The sequence below is a fragment of the Micropterus salmoides genome, unplaced genomic scaffold (assembly GCF_014851395.1).
Source record: "Micropterus salmoides isolate LMB-PRFRI ecotype aquatic unplaced genomic scaffold, ASM1485139v1 Ms_hic_scaffold_22, whole genome shotgun sequence".
Classification (NCBI taxonomy): domain Eukaryota; kingdom Metazoa; phylum Chordata; class Actinopteri; order Centrarchiformes; family Centrarchidae; genus Micropterus; species Micropterus salmoides.
Genome location: NW_024041373.1, coordinates 23,020,260 through 23,038,715, shown reverse-complemented (window position 1 = coordinate 23,038,715; position 18,456 = coordinate 23,020,260). Strand labels below are relative to the sequence as shown.

Sequence of the window (18,456 nt, the reverse complement as noted above, 5' to 3'; positions counted from 1 at the left end):
TCTTCTGCTCCCTTTGGTCGACACTGTCTCCCACAATTGTTTTTCCTTCACCAGTGTCTTGACTTGTTTTCCAAAATGTATCTCCACTTCTGAAAGTAGGCATTGTAATAGTTCCAGGACTCTTATCCTGCTTATCAACTTTAAATATTGAAAAGAAAGTGATAAATATTTACCTACTATTACATGTGTGACTGGGCTTACACAAGAACAGCAACACCTCTGTAGGTTGCAGCTGTTCTTGCAGCGGTAGCCTGTAACAATCTAAGCACCTGAACCAAAACTCTACTTTCTACTATTGTATGAAAACTGGAGCAAGTAAAAGGAAGTGGAACAAATAAAACAAAGGCTCAGTCATGTTTACATATATAATTGTTTAAATCTTGAAAACAAAAAGACAAAACTATACATATTTGAGTCAGATGTCTTGTACCTAAAATATACAGTACACCATCCTTTAAGTACTGTTGATTTGTTGGCAATCATTCTACATAAAAGAAAAACAAGAAAAAATAATTTGCAGTAAAAATCAGAAAATTAGTGAGAAGTTTTTTACAGTTGGCTCTTTATAGCTACTGTAGAGAAACAAACGTCTGTCAGTCTGATCACAAAGGGAAAGCATATGGCTCGGATGGCAGCAAGAGGCAACTGTTTGAATTTAAGAACACACTATGTAATAAAGTCTGTTTATTATAGTTCACCCAAATCATAAAAAACATATTTTCATCTAGCTACCAATGCACATTATTTTATTTTATTTGACAAGGTTTTGAGATATCTATCTCCGAGGTTTCTGCTGCTGTAACAGAGCTTTTTTAAAATCCAAGAGCAGTTTATCTTGCTAGGAACAATTTCTTGGTTACTGTGAATTATCCACACATTTCACTGTGAACACTTAGAAAGAAATAGAAAGCCCAGGAATGTAAATCTGAATCTATCTGCATTGCTAAATAACACTAGGAGTAAGTGAAAATATGTTTTATTTTTATTTGGGGTTTTCTTGCCAAGAGTTAGATGAGAATATCGATACCACTCTCATAACTTTCCTTTAAATATGAAGCTACAGCCAGTAGCCAGCTAGCTTACCTTAGCATAAAGACTGGAGGCAGGGGGAAACCGCTAGACTGGCTCTGTCCAAAGGCAACAGAAATCCACCTATCAGGACTTCTAAAGCTAATTAATTAACATGTTGTATCCCTATATATATTACTAGCGTTTTAATGTGGCAGTGTTTCTGTGCAGGGAGCAGTAACTTCCCGTTAGGTTGCCAGGCATCAAGTGAAAGCTCCAGGACATCATTGTTGTTTTGGAATATATTAGACAAACACAATATAACATGTTCATTCAGAAGCTTTAGATGTGCAGGTAGGCTACACCTTGGCAGATTAGCTGTTTCTCCCCTCCGTTTCCAGTGTTGGTGCTAAGCTAAGCTAACTGGATCATGGCAGTAGCTTATAGCCTATAAGAGACAAACATTAGTGTAGATTCAATCTTATCATCTAACTCTGCAAGTAAACATATGTCCAAAATGTTTAACTATTCATTTAACGTCATAGCGCTGCATTGTCACTAAGCACTCAAACTACCTATTACCTGTTATATTTGAATATTATCCACACACTTCTTTTTTTTTTCTCTGCTCATATCTCCATCTGCTCCATTTCAGTGCTAGTGTACACTCCTTCATTAAATCATCAGGAACCTCCTAACTCACTGATTACATCAATATTAACATGTTCTGTACACAATATAAACTCAGCTCACCATTTAATTTTTTGATGTTGTTTTTTTATTTGGTTGTTTTGGGTTATTTTTCAAAAAACTATCGGCCCACATGTAATTATGTTGCAACATAAAAAACATTTTTATTTGTTTATGGTATAAATCCAGTATATAATGTTTGTTAAAGGCTCAACATGGATGATACTATAATGAAACATAAAGTATGAGATTTAATTTAATGCTATAATGATAATTTTTATGTTAAATGATTAGTGGCTAAAAATGTTTACATTTGACATTTCTAGGATACAACTCATTTGCTTTAATTATTCATGCTTTAATTTTGTAGGACGCTTCTCCACCAACTCAACCTTCACTTAATATTATTAAATATGAGGCTTAAAATCTTCATTATGAATTATACACACACACACACAGAGGCACACAGGATGCACAGTAGCCTACTTCTTGGATACACATCACTCTTCAGAAGTTTTTCCATCGGATGGAGGACAGGATGGTATGGATGAAGTAGAGGAGTGTGGCTAAGTAGGCGAACACCTAAGGAACACACACAAACAAAGACAGATCAAAGGCTTCAAGCTGAAATCCACTCTACATTTTTTGAGAATCAGTCTGGAATTTGTTTTTGTTTGATTGTGTTGTATTTTACTTTTTTGCCCATGGGGAAATGAACGTATTTGCTGTCTCACAGAGAGTTAGATGAGAAGATCGATAACACTCTTATGTTTGTACAATAAACATGAAGCTACAGCCAGCAGAGTGGCCTTGATTATACTTTCCACGTCTGCAGTTTGCTACTTGGCTGCCCCTATCTTGCATCGGGGGGCAGCCTATAACAGAAATGTAGGCTACTCCTCAATGTTGGAAAAGGAAGCGCAGGAATTAGAATAAATGCAGCGGACCTTGAGATAATCAATGCTCACAGCATCTTCCGACCACCGATCAGCCCAACACGTTCTCATCCTGGCATCATAAGTACAGAATGACGAAATATCTGTGTTTGATGCACATCCATATGAAATGCCTTTTTATGATTTGGTTAACATTGTGAAAAGGTCGCAGTTTAGGCACCAAAACTACTTGGTAAGGTTTATGAAAAGATCATGGTTTGGGTTGAAATTATTACTTATAAATCTTAAAACTTTAAATAACTTCTTGAAAGAAAGAGATGAGCTGACTGTGGCTTCTCACAATACTTGGGTTCAGGAAATCACCACCCACTACTGAAGTGACGAGTCAAGTCACAAAATAGTCCAGAATTTCCAGTTAAGACTGCTTTATTTCCAAATTGTGGTAGACATGTGTGTGGTTAGTTCAACGGACGGAAACAAAGGCATTAACACTCCTTTTGTAACTTCTCTCCATGATCTTGTGAACTGCACTTGGCAGACGGAACATACTACTGGGGCGGAAAGTACCACTTGAAGATGGATGTGGAAGGTTCCATGTGTTGCTGGCCCTTCTACTTTTGGATTTACATACTTGACAGCCCGGGGTGTCTAATACTGACACTGAAGGGCACCTTGTGCGTCAAAGCGGTGGTACTTGACTCCCCAGGATGAGAATGCACTGACCAGCCAGACCAAACGCCACCACATGCGCGTGTAAAGTCATATCTTTTGTATTTTTCCGGAAAAAGTCCTTAAAAATCAGTCCCCAGGCTGTTACAGACAACCGAGAAAGTCGAGTAAGGTCTCATTTGTGAAGTTGTAATCAATTCACACATTGGCAATACAAAGTGATTTAATATATGTAAACTGCTAACATATGGTACTTTTAAGTGTTTTTCAGTAAATAATGAACAGATGAACAGCTGTTTGTACTGTCTTGAAATAAGTTCTCACCACAGCAGCGATGTCAATCTGGTAGTTTTTAAATGTGTCTGATTGTTTTTCATTAATGGTGATGTTTGCTAAAGCCACTCCTGCACTGAGGTAGAAGAACGCTGCAAGTCCGTGGTAAGCAAAGTCCTGGAAACACATAGATTAAAAATATTACAACATGGCCACAGCCCATCATTTTTTATCACAATTTTATTTCCTGTTTCATTCATTCTTTCTCTCATTCTGAACTGTTTCTCTCTCTCTCTCTCTCTCTCTGGTCTTACAGCAGCAGCCCAGCCAGAGCTGTTTTTATGACCTCCAGCAGCAAAGATGATCATCCAGAGGAAGGTCATGACGAAGCAGAAGACAGAGACAAACATCACCCAGCCCAGAGGATTCGGTGGTGCCACATGGGTCGACGCCACCAGGATCCACACCAAACCACCAAACACCTGCATAGATGGAGGTATTGGTTGGACAGACGGTATTACATTTCTGATAGAGTGACCTTAAACTGACATTATGTCTGAAGCAAATTTCATGCCAGTCTATCTGATAGTTGTTGAGACCATTTCACTCAAAATCACAAATGGCTCATGGTGGCGCTAGATGAAAAGTCAGGGGATCACCAAAGTCAGCAAATTTTATCTTCAGGGCACCATGAATGTTTTTGTAAATTATAAAATATACCATTATAGATTGTATTATATCGATAAGACAAAAGTATATCACACCGAACTGTACTAAGCAAAATATCAGAATCTCAAAACAAATTTTGTGATTCTGTGGGACTCTCTGTTTTTCTCTGGTACACCAAAAATATTAAAAACTGAATTATAGTTTTATACAGATCACTGGGAATTCTTTACCAGATAATGCTCTTTTTTTTATAACCTCTGTTCAATTCCTCTATTTTTCTCTCTTCTTCAATCTCTCCTTTCCGTTGTCCCTTAACGACAGTGACAACAGCAAGTTACTGAGTCCTGCAATCAATTGCCAATGACATGACTTGCTAAGATGAACATTTTTTGCAGTGCCGAAATGTGTAGTGATACTCTTGGGTTTTGCTCCTTAACCACCCTATATAAAGGAGGGGACGACAGACCCTCCTGTCCACATCAGTGGAGCTGAGGTGGAGCAGGTGAACAATTTTTAGGTTCCTGGGAATCAACACAGAACCTGACATGGTCATCTTACATCTCCACGCTGGTGAAGAAAGCCCAGAAATGGGTGTATTTCTTAAGGAAATATAAGAAGGCCAAATTCCCGTGCCAAGCTTTTACAGAGGAGCAACAGAAAGCATCCTGACTGGAAAGATCACTATCTGGCATGGGATGTGCACGGCCCAGGACAGGAGGGCTCTGCAGCAGGTGATTAAAACTGCTCAGAAAATCATTGGTTTCACTGATATTGGTGCTGTGAAGTGCCCACACAGAGCCCAAAGGATATTTAAGGAACCCCAGCCACAGCCTGTTCATCCTGCTGCCATCTAAACTCTAACTAAAATTGATCTCATGAAATCTAGTTTATATTTTGCCTCTGTTTACCATTCTATTATTGTTTACCTATACTGTATATTGTTTTCTATGTAGCAGAAACGAGTCATTTTACAACACTGTTGTAATGTGACCATCAAACCTACCTTGTACCTTGTACCTCAATTGCCCATAAATACCTATGACTGACATACATATTTTCTTTCAGTCTAAATGGGCTGTAATCACTTTTTCATATGTCTATTAAAACCACCTTTATAGTCAGTCTGACCATCTATCTACTTGTTCTGGGCACAAGATAGAGATAGCATTTCTCAAGGGCAGTGCAATTCAAACAACATACAACAATTGACAGATTAGAAGTAGGTAAAGGGAAAGCGCAACATAAGGAAGAATGTTGAAAGCCTGTGCAGTTGAATACAGATGTGTGCTAGTGTGCAAGAAGAAAATGTTCCTTTTTCTGTCATGAAAACTGGAAAAAACAATTATCCGAGTATCAGCTCCTTTTGCTGTTCAGGTATCTTTCAATACCATTATTTTGACTTCATAGGTCAACTGTGTTATTGGTGAAACATTACATGGACACGCACATGGGTTTGCCTTCAGGGCTTTCTGGCAGAAAAGATTTCTGCCTTTCTGTTTTCCTAAACCCAGCAAAGTAGTTTTGGTGGCTATAGGACTAAAGTCAGGTGCAGTTTTTCAAGCTATAGAATGAGCTGGTCAGGAAGAATCAGCAAACTAAACTATAAAAACACAAATCTGAATTAGATTAGAGCCATAAAAGTCAAAAAGTCACATGAAAAATCGGTTGGTGAATTTCAAATGAGCATGATCAGAGTCTCCCAAGATCTCTCTTAATGTTAACTAAACAAACATTTCTCTTTACAGGGTGGATGTTGTTTACTCTGCCAGGTTACTTAAGATAGAGTATTAACCACATCCGTATAGTCTGAACTCTCTGGAATCCATAGTGTTATTCTGTGTCATACTCAACCGGGTAGAGCTATGAGCTAAAAGTTAACACCTGATCCAGAGATGACCACAACTTAAAATCTCTTTGCATCAATTTAACCATGAGTAATACCTGATTCAAGGTCACAGATCAGAAGTCTTAGTGCTGCACACCTCAAACCCAGAATGTACTGTATCTGCAGGGTGATCAGCGATACTGACTCACTGATGATTTCATGGAGTTGTCACTTTCAAAATGTATTCTCTCTTCAGTGCTCAATCTGACAGGCTTGACAGTTTTTTGATCACATTTCTATATAGCCTACTCCAACAGGAGGAACTGAACCATCAAAGGAGATAATTGATAAAAGTAAACTCTTAAGTTGCTCTTAAGTCAGGCATTCAGTTAAACAGCCTGAAGAGGCTGTGGCTGCAAGAAATCTGTAAACGTTAATATCCAAAAGACTTCACAGTTCAATCCAATTTGATACCAAATCTGTCACAATTCAGTTCAGATTCAGAACTCAATTCAGAACTTTTCAGCACATTATGGTGAACGGAACAAACATTGATAAAAGTCTTGCGGATATATATTTGTTGCCTCTCTTTAGTCTTTTGGCCATTAAAATGTGTGAGGAGTTGTTGCAGGGTGTTAGTGACATGGAACCTTCCACAACCCTTCCCTTGATAAACAAAATCTAAAATAAACAACTTAAGATGCATTTAAGTCTACTTATCAGACACATACACTGAAACAATTACATAGTTCAGTTATTTTTCCAGTGGTTATATGAGAAGTTTTTATCTTTTGTCATCATTCAGAGAGAAGGAGAGCTGGCCGCATTCTTTCTTTTTTATTAGTGGCACAGATACAATGTGAGTGAAATGGAAGATGTGAATGACACACTTTTGCACTTTTATTCAAATAGTTCTAAATCAACATTTTTACCTTTTACCAGCACAAAAGTAAAACCAATTGTGGTAGGCTATTTATTTAGAGACTAGCATCTGACATCTGAAGTCATGAAGTTATCACATCATGCTGGCTTGAGCTATAGCACAAGAATTCTTATTATACACTTATTTAAATAAATGTCTTACATTTTGGTGTAAAATACCGATTAGCCTCTAAATAGTAAGTGTTAAATTTTAACAAAACAGGTTTGTTGTTGCCATGAAAGAAATTTATGACAGTTTGTTGCAATATTTATATATTTTAAATGTCTATATTGTATTATAATTACTTCTACTACTTACTACTTACTACTACAAATCAAATAAGTTTAGGAAAAATAAAGAAAACCAAATTATTTTCAAAATACCAACTGCTGGATTTCAGAGACTGATCACTCATAACTGAGTTCAAGGTGAACTGCTTTGTCTTCTCACATTGTCCACTCACCAGTTCAGGCAGGTAAAATATATCCGGGGCCGTGGTGCATATCCCCAGTCCGCTGGGCAGGCTCCCCATAGGCTCAGCAGTAGTTGCAGCCATCTCTGCCTGTTCCTTCTCCCAGTGAGCAAACTGTCCCCTCTTCTGAACTAACAGAGGAGCAGGTGTTTCTGACTCTTATAGGAAACCTAAGTCAGCAAACAAACTTGTTCTGTTGATGTGAGTAAGAGATACCGTCCCACAGCAGCTCCTTGCACCACCCTTCATCTTACAGCACCCAAGGCTACCTGATGTTAATGTGTGCCAGTGACCTGTGAAAGGATTTTAAAACAACCAGAGAAGGAAATTTGTGCCCCATGGCTACAGTTAAACCACTGAAGCCTAAATATCTACAATGCTGCTGCTCACTGAGTTTTAGGTTTATACTACATATTTGATCCTTTGTATTGTGTTAGCTAAGTGCCTGCAGCCTCTATTTGTATTGGACACGGGCTATAACAGGTGTTTGTTTTCAAAACATAAATACCTGTGAATGTGATGAATGGCGTTATTGGTGAAGGCATTTCATTTCGGCCACTTCAGCCTCACAGAAACTTCCGCAGATCCACACAGCTTTACTATAAAGCTGCACTAATACATTTTTGTATGTTTACAGTAGATCACTGTGTGTAATGTTAAAGGGTCACTTGTGGTCACACACGCACAGTGAATTATTACCCTGCTCTAACGCTTTCACTCATCTTTTGGAGGGTTTTAGCATCTTTCAGCTTGTTGTTTTGGTTTTACGGCCACAACTTTACTGCTTTCATTCACTGCAGCCAAAGCACACAGCAAAAAAGCTAAAATAAACACGCTACACTACCTGCCCAGCACAAAATGGACAACAAAGCTAGTGATTAGCTGGTGAACAGAGTGGAGCATTAAGTTGCTAAAGATTCAGAAAAAAACAAAACCAGAGTAAAAAAGAGCGTAAATATTGGACTTAAATTTGCCAGGTGGATTTAAAGACTCAAAGAATGATAATCTTGTGTAAATAAACAACTATAAATAAGTAACTGTTTGCTAATATATTAGCCATAACTTTAAAATTAAACATTTCTCAAACATAACAAATCAGGCAACTGACACACTGACCCCACACTCCAACAGTGGACTTTAAGAGCAAACATTAACTAGAATGGCCGTGATCATCTCCGGAAAGCCAAATCTATACAGCAAAACCCAAACACAAAATACATATACAGTAGATTTTAATATATTTTTTACTTAAACTAGAAGTTATTGGCTACTATTTTAATGGGACAGATTTTAGTAGCCAAATGCTTTATAATTACAGGAACTACTCAGAACCAAGTTAAGCTTTGAAGCATTTTCTGGAGAATCTAAAGAAAAAACCCTTGAATTAAGTGTGTATTTAAAATAAAATGCAAATACCATACAGTAGTACAAATGGTGGTTATAATATGTATCTTAAAATTCAGCATTTTTTCTGTTTAATTCTTTTTGCTCAAAGAGATCATACATACTGTAATATAAAATTGATATGATATTAAACCTTTTACAGGATGAAACCTATAGTAATCATTAGCTTATGCTTTCTTTCTAAATAATAAGCAGGTTAAAATAACAAGTTAATTGGATATGCCTATTATCTAGGTAATGGGAGTAATACAGTGGGAATAGGTAACAAGTAACAGGTAATGAAACAGTGGGAAGTAGTAGTGAAATGTCTGAACAAACAGAAAAGCTGTGATGTTTGAATGGCCTAGTAATTTATTTCACATCATAGATTCCAAAACTACCTTTAAAGTGAAATCATCAAAATATGTAAGTAGGCTACTTGATTTTTTTAAATTTAATTAAGAAATGCAGACAATAAATCATCCATCCATATTGTATCAAAACCAATTCTTAAAAAAAAAAGAAAGAAAAAAGTTCACTAAAGTTAGATTCAAACTGGATAAAAAGATGTGGTGGTCAAAAGGGAGAGTCATTTATCCATAATTTGTCTTTTGTTAATTGTAAACATTGAGAAACTTGCAGGAAACAAAGGGCTGACCTCCAATCAAGTTTCTAGATTAAAACACAGGTTTTGAATGTTACAAAGCTCCTAGGATTTATTAGCAATTTAAATGTACTGTGCTATACCAACACTTAAGTTCTGCTATTGAATGTCTTCCACAAATTTTAGTGAAAAGCTTATCTTATTTGTAGAAATGGTTACTGCAGGGTGGAGCCAAAATGAATCATTGATCTGTAAAACATCTTTTTAAAGATTATAAAGTCACCAATCACACTTTAATTACTGTCTGCTGAGTGACATTAAGCCCAAAAACACTCTGGTGTGTTCTGTAGTTTAACAGCAAACAAGTAAGTTATATTATCTTCTTTCCCTTTCAAATGCTAAAGTTGGACACAAACTGAAATCAGTCCCCTGGTCTCTGTATTAACCAGGCAAACATTTGAAATGAGCCTACTCATGTGGTTCTCGGAGTTTGAAATATGTGGGAGTTTGCCTGGGGGATCTAATGAAAGGTGCTATCAAGTTGCATTATGGGAAGTGTAGGCTCTAGTGTTATTTTTGAAGCTTGACTCAGCTTACTATGGGGACTAAAAGTCAGGACATTTCAGCCTTTGCTGCTTCAGTTTTGACAGTTCTTTTTATCTGTCTCTCACAATTCACCTTACTTTATAGAAGTGCAATACTCAATCAATAGAGTCCACCTTTAACGTGTATTTAACTTACAATATAACCAATTGGATGTTTACCGGTAATTTACGATGTAGATATAGATATACTTTAACAACTTTTATTGGAATTTACACCTCATAATTAGTCCCTAAGACAACTGTGTGTTCTGAGGTAAGTAAGAAAGTGCTTTAAGTAATTTGGTTAAACTGACCCTTTAAGGCATTTCAGTTATTTGGTGAAAAAAATAACTATAAAACTATAAAAAATAAAAAAGTAAATAAATAAGTAAATAAAGTAATTTTTTGGATGTCATCATAAATGTCTGTGGTTTAATTAGTTATTTACAAGATCTACTTCTTTATACCAAATTTATTTTTGGTAAAAAGGTTAATTTCACTTTCATCTACTCTAACCCAAGGATTGCCTTTCTGATTAAGAAAACTCTTGCTGACGTGAAAATGAAAAAAAGAAAACAAAAGGTCTGCTGGTTATTTGGTTTGTTCTGTTTTTGATCTTGTTCTTGGTTTGCGGGTGGGTTAATGTTTTGTTTTATTAGAACCTCTTCCATCGGATGGCAGAGAAAATGGCATGGAGGAAGTAGAAAAGAGTGGCCAGAAAGGACATCACCTGAAAACATACACACACACAGAAACACAGACAGGTAATTGTCAACTTGAGATAGAAATATGTGGTGTTACAAATCCTGGGGGCTATGAGACCACAGGTGTCAGCAAATTGGTTCAAACAAGACAAACAGAGATGCATGTTTAATATCCATGTACAATTGACCCTTCGCTAAGCCATGCCCTGAATACACAGCTGGCTGATCACAACTTGCTCTAAATCACGTATAGCGTTAGTTCAGACAGGCAACAAAGTCAAGCTGAAGCTACATGGCAATCTAAGCTCAATCTAGACTTCAGGCAGCTTTCATATAGCTCATTGTACATCTAGCTTTGCCAAGCTAGTGTTTTAATAAAATAGAGGATGAGAGACGTGGACAGAGTGGATCAATTAACCCCTTCTATATGTTATGCTTGTTTAATGGATGTATTGACAAGTTGTCTTTTACTCTTGAGGTTTTGTTGCACATCCTGCAGTGGGTTGGAGTTACCTTATCACTTCAACGTGCCCACGACCTATCTCTGCTCTTGCCACTGTTCGTGCTTGTGAGCCCGCAAGTGTGTGTTCGAGTGCGCGAGGCGACACAGAGCAGTAGAGGCTGCATCATGATAATAAACAGTACGGTCTTCAGCCCCAGGCTCGTTTAACACCATGCTTCATTGCCCATCTAGTATCTGATAAACATGTAAATTGCATGCCTGCTCTGTTCTGTACTGGGGTTCTTTACTGCTGCTCTCTGCCTCGGGCTTTCCATGTATGCACATGGATGGGCAGGGAGGTGCCCCCCCCCCCTCCATGGCTTTCCTCGTAGGCGTGTGAATGGGCAGGGAGATCCCAGAACAGAGCCATACCGCCAAATATAACTTTTCATTATCAGTATTTGATGAAAGTTGTCCTGACTGAACTGTGGTCCGATACTTTCATGACTGCACTCCATTCACTCTAATGTAAAAGGAGTCGTTTTCTAGCTTTGGCTGTATTTAGTAGTTATGGTCAAAGCTGTTCCTGGGGCACTTATAATAATTACAGTCACTACCCAGAAAGGTTGAAAGGAGAAGTATGATTTCTTCCCTTTCCAAAACCTAAAATAGAAAAATGCAGGCTATGGATTGTTCCTAATGTAATGTTAGTAAGCTAATGCTAGCTAACTTACTACTGAATGTAACGTATACAGCCCTACTGTTCTGCTTTTTAATTATTGTAATAGTCAACAGAGACCTACCCGGCTGTACACGAACAGTGTCAGTGTCAGTTTGAGTCTGTTTGACAGCCTGAATATAATCTTCAAATGCACAATGCAAATGCAAAACTGTCTGCTTCTTTCTGAGTTTGCTTTTTCCAAAAATTAGACAATATTTCTCCAGGGAGTGCAGTATTAGACAGTGGCAGTGCCGTGATAAAAGTCTGACAACTCCGACAATATGTCTGACTTAGCAACAGTAACTAAGGGGGGCGTGGCTTAGCGAAGGGTCAATATGCATTAGAGCTGAAAGATGAGTTTATGTATTCAATCCTCTTAGTCGTTAAAAATGTTTGCTGTGCAGCCAGACCCACATCGCTTTATTTTGAATTCTAGAGGATATCTTAAATTTTTCAAATATGTCAGGCTGAATTGTGGAGAAACATGTATAACATTATACAACTAGACAAAAGGATGCACCTCGATTATTTTCCATTCAGTTGAATGATGTAGCAACGAAACAAAAAACATAGACTAGAGAGCTGGAACAAGCTTATACATAATGTTTATGATACTGACAAAAAAAAAAACACAGGGTGAAGTAAGTTATGTAGTAACTTTGTGCAGAAGATAATATCACAAAATTTGTAAATTTCCCATTGTCTCTTAACAGTCCTAATTTAAGATGGAACAACCACAAAATGCTGTTAACAGTGTTTTCTTTATTGAGTTACAGTATATCAGAATATTGTAGTACATGTAAGTGTAGTAATAGCTAGGATCTGTATGTGTATGTGTTTTTAACATACCACTGCAGAAATTTCCAGTCGGTAGATGAAGAGATCATCGCTTGTAAGAATCCTAACCAATGTAGCCTGCCCAATGGTGATGAACGCCAGAATCACTGACGCACTGAGGTAGAAAAGCACCGCCACAAAATGATAACCCACGTCCTGTGGGATCAAAAAGGAATGAGAGATAGGTGGGTTTGGAATGAGATGACCAAACAATCACATATGTGTGTTATCTATCTATCTATCTACTCTTAGCCATTTATCCCAATTAGCCAATCAGCAGCAGGTGGTGGGTGTGTCTAACCAGGGCAAGCCAGATGCTGCTCCGATTGGCTCCGCAGAGGAAGATGAAGATCCAGGCTGTCGTCATTACAAAGCAGAAGACGGACACGAACATCACCCAGGCCAGAGGGTTGGCCAGAGTGATACGAGTCGATGCCACCAGGGTCCACACCAAACCTCCAAACACCTGCACGGTCACACGGGAGGAAGGGGGGAGAGAGAAGTGAGGCAAAAGAGACAGAGGTATGGATTTAAAATTTAGTTTTTGGTAGCTAGTGTATAGTTTCATGATAAATTTGGTCAGCGTTTGTCATGTACTTGTATGGATCCAGTTCCTATGGTAACTAGACCCATTTTTCCTCAATACAGGATATTTAGATAGACAACATCAGACTGGATAGTCAAAAAGATACATATGATGGTCTCAGTGTAAAACAAGAAAACAACAAGATGAAGACACCAGTTGTTTCTTAGAAGACTGGAGGTGTACTCGTGCTGCTTGTATAGTAACAATACAATTCAATTAATTTTGGATATAACCTTTACATATTGTACATACGTCTACAGTTTGTTACAAGCATTTCAGAGTTTTGTTCTTTATGACAGTAAAACTAACTTTTATTATGAATTATAGTGTTGCAGCTTTAAAGCTACAGTAACTTCTTCTTGCCCTCTTGGGAGTAGTGGAAACAAGATGTAAACACAAAATTAAGATATCATCACCTTTAAGTTGAAATGAGGAACTTGTTAGCAGGTTGCATACAGTTGCTTATATAAAAAAACTTTGAAATCCAAATTTCATTCTCTTTTTAGCTCAGTTTTTCTCCTGAAGGAAATGTCTGATTCTGTAGTTGCTTAATGCTCCACTGAGATGAGATGAAACTGGCTATAAAACTCCATAAAGCTGAGGGGAGCTGCAGATTCAGGTGATAATTCTTTATAAGTTCATTATTGAGCCTGTCCTCCACAGAAGAAAAAACATATAGGTTGTTCTAGCTACAACAAATTACGACTAATCTTTCCGTTTATTTTGGCGGCATCTAGTGGCCGTAGAACGCAAACACATGACAACAACGGTCACGTATTAGAAATAGCATTATCTACAATAGCTTCATAGCGTTAGATATATAGTTAACTATGTTTGCTTTTAAGGCATTGACAGCCCCCTGTAGGCCCTTACCCTCATCCTAACCTTCATGGGGAATGTGTCTAAGCCTAAGTTGGTGTTTTCATGCATGTCGACTACTGCTAGCAGATGGGCCATGAGGCCGCTACAATCTCCACATGTTTATGTCATGTGATGGAGGTCACGTGATTTCCAAAATGTAGGTCTGGTCGGGAAACAGAATTCGAAATTGCCGTTTTGGAAGGTATGGACAAACGCGACCGGTACGGGCACTATTGCACTAATTGCTGGATAAGCTCCTAGGGGTCGTATTTGGAGGTTGGTTAAAACGACCTATGTTGTTGTTTAGGTTGGAGGGACATGTTGTCATTATAAGTGACCATTTCCATATTGTTTTCAGATTGTTTTCACGTTGTCATTTGAATTGTTAGAACTAGATTGTAGCAGCTTTAAAGTGGTACTCCAGTAATGTTTTCTGTTAGAACCTAAATTTGTAGTCTTCAAGTCAATTGGCTATTTTTAGATGTTAGAAAGTTCCTCCCGTGCTTCGTTCTTGGGCGTATTTTCACAGTCTCTCTCCTCCTTTGACAAACATTCTGCTTGAAAGAGTCATTGGCATTTATATAGAACATGAACTGCCAGCATTTGTTCCTTGATAAGAGCCACTATTCAGTGTCAAGTATTTAGTGTCAATACAGTGTAAAGGATTCCATTTCCTTATAGCGTTCTTTCATTTTTATTGCACAGTAAGACTTTCTCTTTGTGTTGTGATAGGCCTTTTTCATGGAAGACAATCCAATGCACAGTAGAAAAATCATAGGTGTAAATACCTCAATTAATTATGGCATAATTCCATTTAGCTGCCTCGGTCTTCCGGTATTGTGCATGCTGGCTCACTGGCATGTTTTATGCAGAAACTGTAAATGTTATTAGTACCAACTGTGCTTTTCCAACTATGACAAGTTTAAATACCTGCTGTAAAAAATCCTATTGTGTCCTATAGCTTCGATTTCCTCCAGTTGGGTATTTAAGGGCTACATGCAACGTACATCCACGGATGTTTCCACAGTTCAATCAATCGGCATTAAGCCCTAAAGTATCAGGTGTGCAGGGGTAGAGCTGGAGCAGTTGCTGCTGTCTATACGAACACGAGTATTTTCATAATGGTTTTAGACAGTTCAGCCGTTCGTCCACACGGAAACGCAGTATCAGGTCACTGAAACCGAACATTTCTGAAAACCCCTGCCAGGGTGAGGACTTTCAGAAACGTCGTGTGGACAGTAAAACCGGGGGATTTGCCTTACGACGTCAGAGTGTGCGCCGTTATCTGCTGTGTTTGATGTCAGATTGTGCGCCTCTGATTGGCCAAAATGGCTTTACAGTTAGGGTCATATCGCAGCCAGGTAGTTTGGCATGCTCATGACAGCGCTTACGCTAATAGCGTGTGTTTGCGTTTTCATGTGGACGGAGATATGGACGGAGGAAAAACTCCGGTTATGAAAATACCGCAGGGGGCATATTCAGATCCAAACAAGTAGCTTGGTTCTGTAGACACAACTGCAGCAACAATTTAACCACTCCTGCTCTCAGGTGAAGTTCACTTGTAGAGAACATCATTGTCCCCACAGCTTTCTGGGATAAGAACATTCATTGAAGGCATACATGGTTGTTGTGTGTGAATCTTAAAAAGATGTCATGGATTTATGTTTAATTTGTTGGACACATGTCTCTATTCATATGCCGTCCCCCAACCAGGAGCTAGTTTTTCAGAGCCCCTTCAATGCCTACAGGTGGTAAGCATTTTATAGTCCTTGCATGCTCTAAAAATACAAAAGACTCTTGGTTGGTGGTCTCATAGTATAAACTGCTAAATACATTTTCACAAAAAGATAATGCTTGTGTTGTGTGGTTGTGGCAGAGGGTTTGGAATAGCAATTCCACAGTTTTTATCTGTGTCTTCTTACGGGTTACTTTCTTTTTTTGAAATTGCATTCATTCAGTTTCATTTCAGGAAAATGAACCCGAACCGTAGAAAAAAGCTGCCAAGCCTGTCCTTGGTAATAATAATTGGTATTAAATTGGTATCTTCTCTGTGATGGTTTAGATTTACAGTGGCAACACTGCCCAAAAAATTACGGAAGAGTAGTAAATACAGTATTACCAGTACATTACCTGAGCAGCAGATAATTGCATTTATTCATTAATTTCATTGGCCCGCAGCAAGAAAAAACACCATCAAGTCAGCAACCATGTGAGTTGATGGTTGATTTAAGCCCCCGACATACTTGCTCTTTAACAATGCGTAGACATAGACAGGCGTCTGCAGCACAAACGGCATTGTTCACATATTTGCCTGCGTACTTTGCGTGTCCCTGGTGAATTAAACGTGAATCCACTAGGGGGCTGACCAGGGCGGGATCATCCCTCGCCAACACCGGATTATCTTCCTTGACAACCTCCGTATTTGCACTATGTAAACAAACCAAACATAGCAAACCTCAAGAAGGTTATGAGTTAAATGAGACATCATAACGATCTCAGTAACTGCGGACTAGCTCCAGGAGTTTTATTTTAAACATCCCGCCACAAATCTCCTTTTTTAAGTCTGCTGCTGACCTTCTTCTTTTGCGTTTAATAGCAGCAAACCAACTGCATACCGCCACCACTTGGGGTGGTGTGTGGAACAGTAGATGGCTGCTGACCTGCTGGTCAGATCGACATACTGCCCCCACGTTCATGTGCTTGCATCTTGCGGACGCATGCCGTTAATTTCTGGAGACGCGCACAACCTACGCTCGAGAGGAACCCAGAATATGTGTGGCAGCGATCTTGCGTACACGAACACGTAGTTAAAAGCAAGTATATCCAGGTCTTTAGAGTTACACCTCACTCTCCAGCGTAACACTATTTTCCACTGGTGTCATCAGTTCCCTGTACACCACAAAAAGTATGATTGTTTCTGAATGAAAAATTTTAATATGAGCACTATGTATTATATTCATTAATAAAATATTGAGAACAGATGTAAGAGATAAGCCAGAAATGGGAGGTTTCAGTAGTTTTGAAGGAACTCTAAGTTGACAGTTTTCCCCTAAAGAAGAAGGTATGCGTGTAATCTGATAAACCAACATGATCAGCCATGAATATCAGCCTAACTGCAATGTCAGATCTAGCCCAAGGTGAGTGACTATTCACAACTTTAGAGTCCTGTTCCAAGCTGCTGTAAATAGCAAAATACAATGGCTCTGGATAGGCTTTGTCAAACATTGCGCAAATTGTTCCATTTCAAATATTGTAACATTGCCACAAAGGTCACGTCAGTATAAACTAAATTGGTTGCCAAGCTGTGACATAACTTGTAGTTCTGTGGCAACAATCATGATTAAAAAGAGTAGCTAAAAAGTAGATATTAGTTGTCGTAATGGGCGAGGCTCTAACCACCTCATAAACCAGTTTCATCTTATTCTTGTATACTTTTGGACCAGACCTTTTTTTTTTTTTACCAGGAAGTCTCGTTGAGATCAAAAATCTCTTTTACAAGAGAGTCTCTTTTACTATCAACCCCTCTAATCTTCACGGTTGGTTTGCTCGTTACTCTGCTCTGTGTTGACTTCAATGATCAAACACTGATGCCTGCTGACCAGCAAGACCCTATAGATTCCTATCGCCTCAACTGAGCAACGACAAGGAGACAGAGAATCAAGGAAAGAAGATCACAGTGTAAATGACGCTGAGCCAAGTGAATTAGCAATGATTCAGAAGAATGTGCAAGAATGAAATAGGCAATAAAATAGAAAGGATTAAAATCTTAGTCTACGACTCACTTTGGTAAACTGCATAAAGATGTAGAGAATAAAAGTAACAAAAAGGAAAATGTTTCGAAAGCCCAAAACATAGCAAAATGACAATGAACAGATAAAGAACTTACAAACTCAGGGATGAAAAACACATCAGGAATGGAGGTGAGGATCCTGCAGCCTGTGGGCAGAACATCACCTGAGCTGGAAGCCATAGTCCAAAACACCGTGTGTGTGTGTGTGTGTGTGTGTGTGTGTGCGGGTTTCAGATTTCCTCTAGAATGAGATGCACAACCTGTTTTAATCTGCTCTTTAAAGGCCTCCTCCACTCCACCTACCCATCCATTCTGGTGTTGAAAATTACTAGTTTGACAGGTGCAGCAGGAGGATGTCTCTGATCTCTGGTCCGTGTGTGCATGCTGAGTGCAGTTCTTACCTATTTGGGTGTGCCCCCATATGTATATAGTGTTTGTGTGTGTGTCTATGATTGCAAAATGTTTACCCGTTTACATGCACACAAAAAAGTGATTGTGAAGCAACTAATGCAGCATTTAC

General features: G+C 38.5%; 2 protein-coding genes across 2 annotated transcripts; both read right to left on the bottom strand.

The window, feature by feature from the left end:
* Positions 1-354: 354 nt before the first annotated feature.
* Positions 355-7,765, bottom strand: LOC119917474 (myelin and lymphocyte protein-like). Its single transcript, XM_038737820.1, has 4 exons — positions 7,416-7,765; positions 3,851-4,018; positions 3,588-3,713; positions 355-2,280 (listed from the first exon to the last, which is right to left on the bottom strand). Exons 1-4 carry the CDS (start codon positions 7,506-7,508, stop codon positions 2,206-2,208), a joined length of 462 nt encoding a protein of 153 aa, XP_038593748.1. The 5' UTR covers positions 7,509-7,765; the 3' UTR covers positions 355-2,205.
* Positions 7,766-9,156: 1,391 nt separating this feature from the next.
* LOC119917473 (myelin and lymphocyte protein-like) lies at positions 9,157-18,170 on the bottom strand. Its single transcript, XM_038737819.1, has 4 exons — positions 18,033-18,170; positions 13,001-13,165; positions 12,712-12,855; positions 9,157-10,725 (listed from the first exon to the last, which is right to left on the bottom strand). The coding sequence occupies exons 1-4, from the start codon at positions 18,114-18,116 to the stop codon at positions 10,651-10,653; spliced, it is 468 nt and encodes a 155-aa protein (XP_038593747.1). The 5' UTR covers positions 18,117-18,170; the 3' UTR covers positions 9,157-10,650.
* Between the last annotated feature and the right edge of the window lie 286 nt (positions 18,171-18,456).